Source organism: Gekko japonicus, unplaced genomic scaffold, assembly GCF_001447785.1.
Source record: "Gekko japonicus isolate JY-2015 unplaced genomic scaffold, Gekko_japonicus_V1.1 scaffold2759, whole genome shotgun sequence".
NCBI classification, from domain to species: domain Eukaryota; kingdom Metazoa; phylum Chordata; class Lepidosauria; order Squamata; family Gekkonidae; genus Gekko; species Gekko japonicus.
Window position 1 is genome coordinate 210692 of NW_015162035.1, and position 11823 is coordinate 222514.

Below are 11823 nucleotides of genomic sequence, written 5' to 3' on the forward strand. Positions count from 1 at the left end.
ACCCGTGGCTAGGAGGGGGTGTGATTGTCCGCACTCCCCACGGAATCCTTGCAAAGGGTTCCAAGCCATGGGGCGCTAGACAGCATTTCCTCCGGCAACAAAGCTGGTGGGGGGGGGGCATCCATGCCCCGATGGTCCTACTATGGAGTTTCCAGATGGAACTAGAAGCACCGGGTGATCTAGCGGTCTTGCAACTTAAGCGACTGGAAATCGTATAGCCATTGAACTGTGAGTTAAGGTGAAGTGAGAACATCGAAAGGAGCCAAAAGCCGCCCCGCAGGAAGCAAGGGGGGGGGAGAGGACTCCCGTCGGATAAGACAAACTGAAAGCGAACCCAATCGTAAAAGCAGGGGGGGGGGAGGCTTTTAAAGCGAAACAGACTGAATTAAAAGATTTCTAAGAACTTACCAAGCGCAATTGAGAACTTCAGGGACTGATAACTTTTGATAAAAAGTAAACAATTCCTCAAAAATGGCGCCTTCCGTGAAGAAAGATGAGAAGGAGAAGATAACGAAAGCTAAGCTCACCAGAAGTGCCAGCCCAGCGAGTGTTGTGCCCAGACAGGACACAAATGCAGACCTTCAAAGGATACTAAGTGAGGCACTGCGCCCTCTACTGGAACAAGTGACAAATAAATAGAAAGCTGGATACACAGCAAGCTCAAATCAACGAGACTGTCAAAAATATCGATCAAACGGGCTTGCAACTTTAAAAAGTAGACACCAACACCAAAAAGCTGCGAAAACAAATGCAGACAATGGAGAAGAAACGACAAATAGTCGAGTCTCAACTGTTACAGCCACAAATGGAAAAGGCAACCTATGTCCTAAGATTCCAGGGAATTCCTGAGGTAAAAGGGGAAAATTTCACTAAGTTAATGTGTGAAGCATTGGAGCAAATGGCAGAAATTGAAGTGGATACTTTACAAAATGACATTGATATGGTCTATAGATCATATACAGAATTCATAAGGAATAATAATCTACCAGGAGAAGTGATTGTGAGATTCTCCAGAAGAAATATCAGAGATAAAATTCTTAAAGCAGCCAATGGAGCTACCCTGAAAATCAAGGGCAAAGAGATTAAGGTGCTAAAGGACATACCATTTGAAATAAGGAAGAAAAGGCGCAAATATAAAGACTTGGTTGCATTCCTACAAAAGAAACAAGTTGTCTACAGATGGATTATTCCCGAAGGGGTCATCTTTAAGTATGCAAATGGAAAAGAAAAAATTGACACTCTGGAAAAAGCAAGTGAATTCCTGCGCCTGCATAGCTGTCCAACAGATGAGAAAGAAGAAGAAGATAAAGCCAGTCCTGAGAAGGAAGATGGAGATGGAGTAGAGCCATCTTCTGGTGAAGAATCAGACTCAAATTTGGTGGCTGCAGCCCCAAAAAGAGGCTATAGATTGAGGAAGCCAAAAGATAAAAATGATTTGTTATTATAACCCTAAAGTTTAAAGAATATTTAAAATAAGATTTCCTAGATTCTTTAAGAAGTCATAGTAGACGATGTTTAAGTTGGAGCAGAAGTTTGAAAGATGATGAACATGTTCAATGAATTTATATGAATATTTAGCTATACAAGCTTGTAATCTTGTTAAAGCAATTTGTATGACACCCACTCTTGGGTTTTTAGAGGTTTCTTTACTTTATCTTATAGTGTGTAGTCCCTTTCCTATTCTTTCATGTAGTGTTTAGTTTTAGAAAATGCAATTAAAAAATCCCCTTCGGGGGGCCAAAAAACCCCAAAACAGGCCCGCAGCTCAGCGTTGCATCCGACAGGAAAGCCCCACCCCAGACGCCGGGAGAGTGTCCTATGATATGAAGGGGGGTAGGGCCGGAGCAAAGGGAATGCGCACGGGGAGAAGGGGCAGTGCTGGGAGTGGGGAGAGTGATAAAAGGGAAGTGGAGGCGAGGGTCGAGGAGGATGCTGCTGTGCAACTGAGACTGGGAAACAGAAAGTGGAGAGCAGAATGAGAGAGAGGGAAACCACTGCTGTCCCAAAGCTCCTGAGAGGGCTGAGAGCCCAAGCTGCGCCAGCAGAGGGGCCTGAGAGGTGGAGTCAACCTCACCCCCTGACCGACTGAGACCCTCTTTCGCCTCACTTTCCTTTATCCCGGCATCAGTCCCAGCAACGTGCCTTCTGCCATCCCCTCCGTCAGCTACGGCCACTGGTGGCGAAGCTTCAAGGGAGAGGACTGAACCTCACAAGGAGATTGGATTTACACTTCACTTGGAGTCTCAGAGTAGTGTACAATCACCCTCTATTCCTCTCTCCACAATAGACAGACAACCTGTGAGGTCAGTGAGGCTGAGAGAGCGCTGTGAAAACTGCTCTTGAGAGAACAGCTCTGAGAGAACTGTGACTGACCCAAGGTCACACAGATGGCTGTATGTGGAGGAGGAGTGGTGAATCAACCCCAGTTCTCCAGATTAGAGTCCACCACACTGAACCACTACACCACACTGGTCACAGCAGAGGCCCTGTCTGAGCCACAAAGCACAGCCAAGCAAACCACACCCATGGACTTAACCTTCACTTACTGTTAGGGTTACCAATTCTAAGTCGAGAAATTCCTGAAGATTTGGGGGTGGAGCCTGAGGGGAGGGGGGAGAGGGCCACCTGTGGGGTATAATGCCATACAGACCACGCTCCAAGGCAACTATTTTCTCCAGAGGAACTGATCTTCGTAGTCTGGAGATCAGTCATTATTCCAGGTGATCTCCAGGCCCCACATGGAGGTTGACAAACCTACTGTCAAAATCTAGGGTCAGTCCAAGCCAAATTCCAGGGTCAGAGTCAAAGTTCAGTCCAAAGGCCAGTTACTGAGAGAGCAGAGTTCAGTTTAGAGCATTATACAGGAAGCAAGGTCCAACCGTTCAAGGTCATTCACAAATGCAGGGAGGAAGATGTCAGAGTCAAGAGCCAGTCCAAAGGTCACAAGAGCAGAGTTCAGAGCTGTGGTTGGTGACTTGTTGCTTCCACATCAAGCCTTCTCCCTTGATTGGCTTTTATAGGCCTCTGCGGGAAGGTCTTACTTGCAGCCAGCTGCTTGGGAGTAACCCTGCAGCTACTCATCATCAGCAAGCAGCTGGCATTGGGCCAGGAGATATATGCTTTGTCTTCTTTCCTGAAGCCCCACGCTAAGCCTTTGTCTCCAGTGCTCAAAGGGTATGGGTGAAACTGGAGGGTGGGTAATGACCACCTGGGTTTCCTCTGTTGGAACTGCTGGTGGCTCTGCATCAGCTGTCTGCTGTGAACTCTGACAAGCCTGCGGCTCATCTTGCTTGCCAGTTAATCCTGGTTCAGAGCTGATTTCCTGATGCTCTTCTTCTCCTGAGGAGTTCTTGCTGTTGCGACACCGCCCCCAGCTCCCCCCAACTGAGGAGCATGGTTTCTGAAGGTAGTTGCATGAAGATTGTCTGCGGGCTCCCAAGAACGGTCTTCTGGACCATATACCATCCAATCAACCAGGTACTGCAACTGTCCCTGGTGATGTCGGGAGTCCAAGATCTGGCTCACCTCATACATTTTCTGGCCATCCATGAGTACTGGTGGTGGGGACATGGGCTGTGAATGAATGGAATTAGCGGGTGCAGTGGAAATCAAGAGAGACTGGTGGAAGACCGGGTGGATATGGACCATGGTTGGCAGCTGGAGTTGGTAGACAACAGGGTTGGTCTGATCAATTATTATGAACGGGCTGATAAATTGAGCATCCAACTTACAGGAGAGGCTTTAGTGACAGATATGATGGGTCGATAACCAAACCTGATCTCCCACTGTCAATGCTGGACCTGGTTGGTGTTTATGGTCCATGGCCATCTTGTAGGCTTCTTTTGCCCATTGCAGTTGTTCCCATAGTAGGACCTGGAGTGATTGCGGCTCCTCTACATAGTCATTTGCAGCAGGGACATTCGTGGTGGGTGTGATTGATGGAAAAAATGGGGGTGGTATCCATAGTTTGCTAGGAACGGAGTTTGTTGGATGGAGGAATGAACTGCATTAATTGTACATGAATTCAGTGATCATCCTGCTGGTAGTTAGTATAACAGTGCAGCTACTGTTCCAATGTCATGTTCATGTGCTCAGTCTGTCCATCTGATCGTGGATGGTAAGCAGAAGTCATGTGGATCTGAGTACAGAGGAGGGAGTGCAGTGCCCGCCAAAACCGAGATGTGAACTGGGTTCCCCAGTCAGTGATCATGTGGTCTGGGATTCCATGAAGTTTAAACATCTGCTGGATGTACAGTTGTGCTGTTTTCTGGGCAGTGGGAAGTCTAGGGCATGGGACAAAATGGGCCATTTTTGTAAAGAGATCTACAATAACCAAGAGCTATGAAGATGCATGTGTGGCCTTTGGATCAGGGAAGGTCAGTTATGAAGCCCTTAGAGATGGTCTTCCAAGGTCCTGAGGACACAGGCAGCAGTTGGAATAACTTGGTGGGCTTGCCAGGAAGATCTGTGGCTCACCTGCAAACTTCATATAAGCCCACATACCGAGCTATGTCTGAGTGTACTTGTGGCCACCAAAACTCGTGTGTCAATAAGTGAGCAGTCTTGTGTCAACTAAAGTGTCTGGCTGGTCTGGAATCATGGGTGAGTTGCAGGATTTTTGCCCTCAGGAGTCCCAGTGGCACGTAACCCTAGTCCTAACCCTAACCTGAGGGTCTTCTTCTCCTGAGGAGTCCTCTTCTCCTGAGGAGTTCCTGCTGTTGCTGAGTCCTGGCTGACTCACAACACCTACCTATTTCTCACCACTCCAATTGGAGACTGGTCCATGCGTTCTGCTACCCTTGTGAGTCTGATTGGTCAATAAATCCCATAATCCCATTTAAGAAAAATGGGGAGAAACCCCTCTAGCTTGAGTTATGTAATGCTGACTAATGTTTTTAAAATAAAGTTTATATGCAGTAAACACAGGCATAATACCTACAACCAACAGTGCAAAAACACCTGAATTACAGAATTAGAGAACAAATGGGGACTCGCAAGTAACTTGTGGGGAGGGGGCATCCCGTTCCAGCTATCTTTGCTCCTCCCCCCCATTGCTCCCATGGCCTGGGCCTCTGCTCCTCCTTCCCCCACCTCCAGTGTTGCTGCCTCCGTGAGGGAAAGGGGCAGCCACCACTCACATGCCCCCTCTCCTGCCTTTACAGCAAATTTCTTTTTGTCTATTCCTTTTTGAAAGAAAACTAACAAATTGCATACTTGGAATACCTACTGGGGAAGACTACTCTTACTGAGGATGAACAGTGTGTCACCGAACATCCTGCCCCTATCACAAGGCACGGCCAGGCAAACAGATAGCTCCTGACATCCTGCCGACCCAAGTGCCAAAGTTGGAGCATTCCACATGCTCAAGGGCAGAAGAGGCAAAGCTGATGTTAGCCAGAGGGTGTGGCCATGCCCCATTCACAGACCAATGCTGTTGCCGGCTTCTAGGTGCAGGGTGGGCACTTCTTGATCTTCCGACTGACAGGCTTTCCTCCTGTCTGCAGCAGGACCCCTGGAAGACCCCCAGACCAAGAGTCACGTAGATATTGTGGATCAATTTATGTTGGCATGGCAAACCTTCAGCAGGCTTTCTGCAGATGCCTGGTCTGTGAGGAAGGCCACCCTTTTGTCCTCTTGGGCTGAAACTGTCGTGGCAGAATGTTCTGGATACACTCCACAGGACAGCACAGCATTGGTTACTTATTCAGCTAGGGCAGTTCAGAGTTTCAGTAGAGTGAAGACACAACTGAAATCTGTCTCATGATGACACTGTGTGAAGGTAACCAACTTCTGGAGGCTGAGACAGAAACAAATTGGAAGAGGGGACTGCCCTCAAAGAGGGCTTCCAGCAGGCCCGTAGCTACTGCGGGGCCCACGGGGCCCACCCTCCCGTGGTTTTTACGGCCCCTCCCCCTGGGTGGGGTGGGCTTACCTACCACCAAGATCCCACTCAGGAGGAGCAGCAGGAGCCACAGCCCCCCCCCCATTCTAGCTGCCTTCACCAAGGCGGGAGACATCCAGTGTGGAGGGAGGTCCAGGCAGCTATAGGAGCAACAGCGGGGGCTGGGCAGAGGCACCAGAGTCAGACGGAGCCCAATCCTAGCCCTTCGGAGGGGGGTGGAAGAGGATGGGGCCAAGGCAGCCAATGAGAAATGGCTCCGGGTGCTGACCCAGCTGCTGCCAGGTAGAAGAGCCCCAGAATGCTGCTGGAGCGGCAGAGAGACGGAGAGCAGAAAATCAGTCTGACTTCAGTAGCGTCTCGTTTCTCATGCTGCTCCTTAGACTCCCCCCCACTCCGTGTCCCAGCCAGGGGTTCACAATGGCTGCATTCCGCCCCCTCCCTTTGGATGGGACCCCCTTGTGCCAAAGAAGGCCCCCTGGAAACACCCCCAGCAGGATGACGAGGGGACGAACAGAAAGATGAGCTGAGCCTGAGTCCCAGCCAGTGTTCCCTCTAAGCTGGGTTAGTGTGAGCTAGCTCACAGTTTTTTAGCCTCCGGCTCATACGTTTTTGTCTTAGCTCAGGAAGGATGGCTCCAGAGCAAACTAATTTATGCAGCAGCTAAATTGCTCGCTCACAACTTTAATGCAAGTATTATTATTTATTATTTATTGTATTTTTATTTAATATTTCGTTATTTAGAAGTATGAGCATGGCATGGCAGTACTGCACAGACATATAATGGCAGCCCCCCCCCCGAGAAAAACATTGGCCCCCTGAGCAAAAAGTTGTTAGCTACAGGGCTGGCTTCCAGCATTTCTGTCTGGGCTGTACTCACTTAATGATTGCCATTTCACTGTGTCCTTGCTGAGACTGGCTGAGGAGGAACTGCAGTGGTTTTCAGGATGTGAGACAGTTTCCTGGGATGTTAGTCCAGGAAGGGATCGAGTTATTCAAGGCAACCACAGGGTCAGTTTTTGAATTTATAAACAGCTAGTGTATCAATACTGTAGTCAAAAGCAGGGTTTCTCTGTCACTGTTATTCTGCTCTGGAGAAAAGTGTTATTTTTGTATGCGTTCTCATGTGCTTTTATGCTTTTGGGGATTACTGATTGATATTACTGGCTGATAAAACGGAACACAGGCTATGGCTTTCTGGTTTCTGGTGTTATGCTGTGGGCCTCCACTGGCAGGTATCTGAAGAGGCAATGTATAAACCTTTTAAGTCAATCAGTAACGTCTCTGAACATATGTCCTCCTGTTGCTGAAGGTAACCGATGCTGCCCCAGGTATGCCTTGTGGAGGCCAAACGCTCCTTTATGTTCTTGTGCTTTCATTTTGTTTCCTGTGATTTCCTGAGGTGGTGAAACTGTGCCGGGAGTGTCTGGCGAAGCAGGAGGCCATTCTGGGAGACACCAACATTTACCTGCTTCGGATCCTCAGCATCTTGTCTGAAGTTCTCTCTTACCTTCAGCACATCAACGAAGCGGCTGGCTGCTCCAAGCGGATGGTGGACGGTTACGTGTACGTGGCCAAAGTGTCCTTTTCTGGCTGTCCTTCAGCAGTGCAGAGCACTTAAGACAACATATCTGATAACTCTTAGTTTTGTACTACTAAAATGCCCCTCATTGTATGTTGCTGCCATACTGCAGGAACCCCTCTGTGTGTGTGTGTGTCTGTGTGTGTGTGTGTGCACGTGCAAAATGCATCTCTGCACTCAGAAGCGTACTGCATCCCCCCCCCCCACGCAACCCCTTTGCCACAAATGTATGAGGAAGGTGCCCTCCTGACACAGACGGGTCTACCCAGCATCAGGGTGTGTGTGTGTGTGTGTGTGTGTGTGTGTGTGTGGCAAAGTCACCTCAAACACCAGCCCATTATTTCTTCTTATTGAAATAAACAGCAACCCCTCATTTAGGTGCAATAATGCCAGGGGTCAACCGTTCATGCTGTGTGAGCAAAACCTGCCCCAGAGACCCGAGGAGACCGCCATCTGAGTGGGAAGCACCTCAGAACACACCCTCTTCCCTTTATCTCCAAAGATGAGTTTTGTGGGACAAAGTCTGTCCTTACCTGTGTAGATCCAGGTGGGCAGCCAACAAAAAAAATCCAGTGGGGCACCTTTAAGACCAACAAAGGTTTATTCAGGGTATGAGCTTTCGTGTGCAAGGCACACTTTTTCGAATACACTGGAATGGCTGTAAGTGGTCTGAAGAAGCAGACCCCACTCACAGCAGTGCCCACTTTGGTGGGTAGGAAAGACAGGCAAGCGGTGCACTTTCCCACCTAGGGGTGCCGGCCTCCCGGTGGGCCCTGGGGATCCCCTGGAATCACAGCTCCCCTCCAGGCTCCCCTGGAGCAAGTGGGTGCCTTTGGAGGGTGGCCTCTCTGGCAGAGTACCCCGCTGAGGTCCACCCACCCCCCGGCTCCGCCCCCAGATCTCCAGGGGTTTCCCAACCTGGACAAGGCAACCCTACCCCCCACACACAGACCCCCCCCTGCTGGTGGCCAGGGAGTACCTCGGGCGACCCTGCTCCCCTCCGCTCTTGTTGACAGGGTGGATCCATTCCAGACAGCTCTCTTCAAACACAAACCTCCTCAAACGCAATGAAACAGTTTTGGAAATGCAGACAAGAAAAACAGATTATTCTTTTGTACCTCAGGAAACTTTATCACCCCAACAATGCGCAGCTAGGGATGGCCCTGATGAGAGCGGGAGTGACGCACTGGCATGCTGGCCTCATTGAAGTGGGGCATGAGATGCTCTGCAAGGCCTACGCTGTCCTTCTGGTGACCCACGGCCCCTCCCACCCCATCACCAAAGACCTGGAGGTAGGTGATGACAGGGACATCGGGATGCTCCAGCTGGACTTGTTTCGACATACACATTTTTGCATAACAAAAATGAGGAACACCCATACTGGATGAGGGGGATACACTTCTCGGTAGCAGTGTGTGTGAACAAGATCTTGGGGTACGGGTGGACCGAAAGTTAAATATGAGCAGCCAGTGTGATGCAGCGACCAAAAAGGCTAATGTGATCTTGGGGTATATCACCAGAGGCATAACATCCAAATCACAAGATGTCATAGTCCTGCTGTACACTGCATTACTCAGGACACACCTGGAGTATTATGTGCAGTTCTGGAGGCCTCACTTCAAAAAGGATGTGGACAGAATGGAGCGGGTGCAGAGGAGAGCGACGAGGATGATCGGGGGCCTGGAGACCAAGTCCTGTGAGGAAAGGCTGAGGAACTTGGGAATGTTGAGTCTGGAGAAGAGGAGGCAGAGCGGGGACTAGTGTTCCCTCTAAGCTGAGTTAGTGTGAGCTAGCTCACAGTTTTTTTTAGCCTCTGGCTCACACATTTTTGTCCTAGCTCAGGCAGGATGGCTCCAGAGCAGACTAATTTATGCAGTAGTCAAATTGCTCGCTCACAACTTTAATGCCAGTAGCTCACAAAGAAGAATTCTTGCTCACAAGACTCCACAGCTTAGAGGGAACATTGGCAGGGACATGATAGCTCTCTTTAAGTATTGGAAGGGCTGTCACTTGAGGAGGGCAGGGAGCTGTTCCTGTTGGCAGCAGAGGACAGGACTCGCAATAAAGGCAGGAAGGTACCAGCTGGATATTAGGAAACACTTTTTTACTGTAAGCGTTGTGCCACAGTGGAATCGGCTGCCTAGGGAGGTGGTGAGCTCCCCCTCACTGGCAGTCTTTAAGCAGCGGCGGAACAAACACTTGTCAGGGATGCTCTAGGCTGGTCCTGCACTGAGCAGGGGGTTGGGGTAGATGGCCCGTAGGACCCCTTCCAACTCTCTGATTCTATGATTCTTCCGCGATTCAAACTGTTGGCTTGCTGAAGCTGATGTAAGCACCAGCAACAGCCAAGATTATTCAGGCAATCCATGACTCAATCAATGCATTCCATTGATTTCAAGACCAGGCAGATCTTGAGGGTTGGGTTTTTTTTGTTTTTTTTTTGAAGTTGCCTAGCCCAGTTGCTGCAAATTGATGCCTGAAATAGTGAGAGCAAAGGGGTGACTGAATAAGGTTTCAGGTCATAAGGGTTAAGGTAGGCCTTAACTCTTTTGGGATCTTTCTGAGCAGGTGTATAAATCAGGCAGTGAATGATGGACTGATAACCGATAGACTTCATGCAATTTGGCCTGTTCTGACACAGAGAATATACATATCTGGGGTGGGACAGGCGGCAACCTGAGGATTTGGAATGAGGTGCTGAAAAGGCTGTGCTTCCTGCCCATCTGTTTCCGGGCACAGTTCAAATGACTGGTTCTTAACCTTAAGGCCCTAAATGGCTTGGGCCTGGGGCACTTGAAGGAGCGCCTCCTCTCCTCTCAGTCTGTCCAGCCTCCCAGCTAAGACCAAGGCTCCCTCTAAACTGTGGAGTCTTGTAAGCAAAAATCCTACTTGGTGAGCTGCTGGCCTTAAAGTGGTGAGCCAGCAATTTGGCTACTGCATAAATTACTTTGCTCGGAGCCATCCTTCCTGAGCTGAGACAAAAACTGTGTGAGCCAGAGGCTAAAAAACTGTGAGCTAGCTCACGCTAACTCAGCTGAGGGGGAACACTGGCTAAGACCACGTCATGGGCAAGGCACGTGAGGCCCACTGAAAGGGGTTTTCCCAGTGGAATGTCTCCCCCCACCTGGCACCTACTTGACTCTCTTTAGGCTCTACACCAGAAATATCTTTTTACCTTGGTTTTTACCTGTGAGGCTCCGTCTTTTAAAATTGTTTGTTGTGTCCTGCTTCTCGCATGTGGGCTGTTTTATGGAAATCATTTTCGGCTGCTAAACAAGTTGTGCCATTTCTATGTTCTGGCTGGCCGTTTTTATAGTTTTTTAAGTGGTAGTTTTTATTTTGTGATTATGATGTTATCATATTTTACTTTGTGAACCACCTTGGGCAGGTCTCTGAAGTGGCAGCACATAAATAAATGCAGTTTTTAGAGAAACAAGTTCAAGTTAAAATTAGATTACAAGGATCCTGGCTAGTCAGAAGACAGTTTTCTCTCAGGTTTTTCTTTGTTTCCTTCCTTCTGTGCAGGCCATGCGTGTTCAGTCGGAGATGGAACTGCGCATGTTCCAGCAGAATGAATTTATGTACTACAAAATGAGAGAAGCTGCTCTGCAGAACCAAAAAATCCAGGTCATGCCTGAGCCCACAAATGAGGTTTCACCCGGGATCTTCCAAAAGAAGCAATAACTGCCCACAGATCCCCTCCTGATCCTGCGGCTGGTGCAACATCAGCACTTTGGGCTCTGAACGGGGAGAAAGCGGCCAGGCAAGAAAAGCAGCCTTTGGTTCTGAAAGTCTGGACCTGTAGGTGCTTTCTCCAGATAGGTACCCTTCCTCTACATGCTCATGTTGGCTTAGAAGTATTTCACAGAATACAACAAATGCTGTATACCACTGGTAATGATAATAAAATAATTATAACAACACATAGCTTCCACATTTGTTTCTTTCGTCTGGTACTGTTTCATATATCCATGGATATTAGTTCCTCTCACTTCATAGAAGGTGTTGAAATTCATGTGGTGGTGAGGAAAAGAGGAGAGGGAAGGAGGCGGCAGGGTGCAGCAGAGGCTGGTGGCACCACGGAGATTTTGCTCCGCTTCTGCAGCCCTGCCGTCTTATCCAGTGGGGTCCAGTGAGGCACAAACACCTTTTCAGAATTCAGACCAACAAAGTACAAACTAGGTTTAAATTACTGTCATTCCAGTCCCAGGGAAGGCCATTCTACTATACCCAGGGGCCATCATTCCAATCTCAAAACAGTTGTTCTATTACCAGGGGCCATAATTGCAGAGACCACAGTCAGCTGGGCTCTGAGAAGGGGCAGGGGAGGGGAGCGCCGCTG

At 49.0% G+C, this 11823-nt stretch overlaps 1 protein-coding gene across 3 annotated transcripts in view; it reads left to right on the forward strand.

Annotated features, from left to right (window-relative positions):
- Window positions 1-11396, forward strand: part of SMYD1 (SET and MYND domain containing 1) — a 68291-nt gene extending 56895 nt beyond the window's left edge. For 2 of the 3 annotated variants that reach the window (XM_015405563.1, XM_015405564.1), the window contains 3 exons: window positions 7302-7465; window positions 8605-8773; window positions 11007-11396. In XM_015405563.1, coding sequence (XP_015261049.1) covers window positions 7302-7465; window positions 8605-8773; window positions 11007-11165 — 492 coding nt within the window. In that variant the 3' untranslated portion in view covers window positions 11166-11396. The remainder of the gene's footprint in view (window positions 1-7301; window positions 7466-8604; window positions 8774-11006) is intronic. The other variant, XM_015405565.1, reaches the window with a different exon arrangement.
- Window positions 11397-11823: the final 427 nt, after the last annotated feature.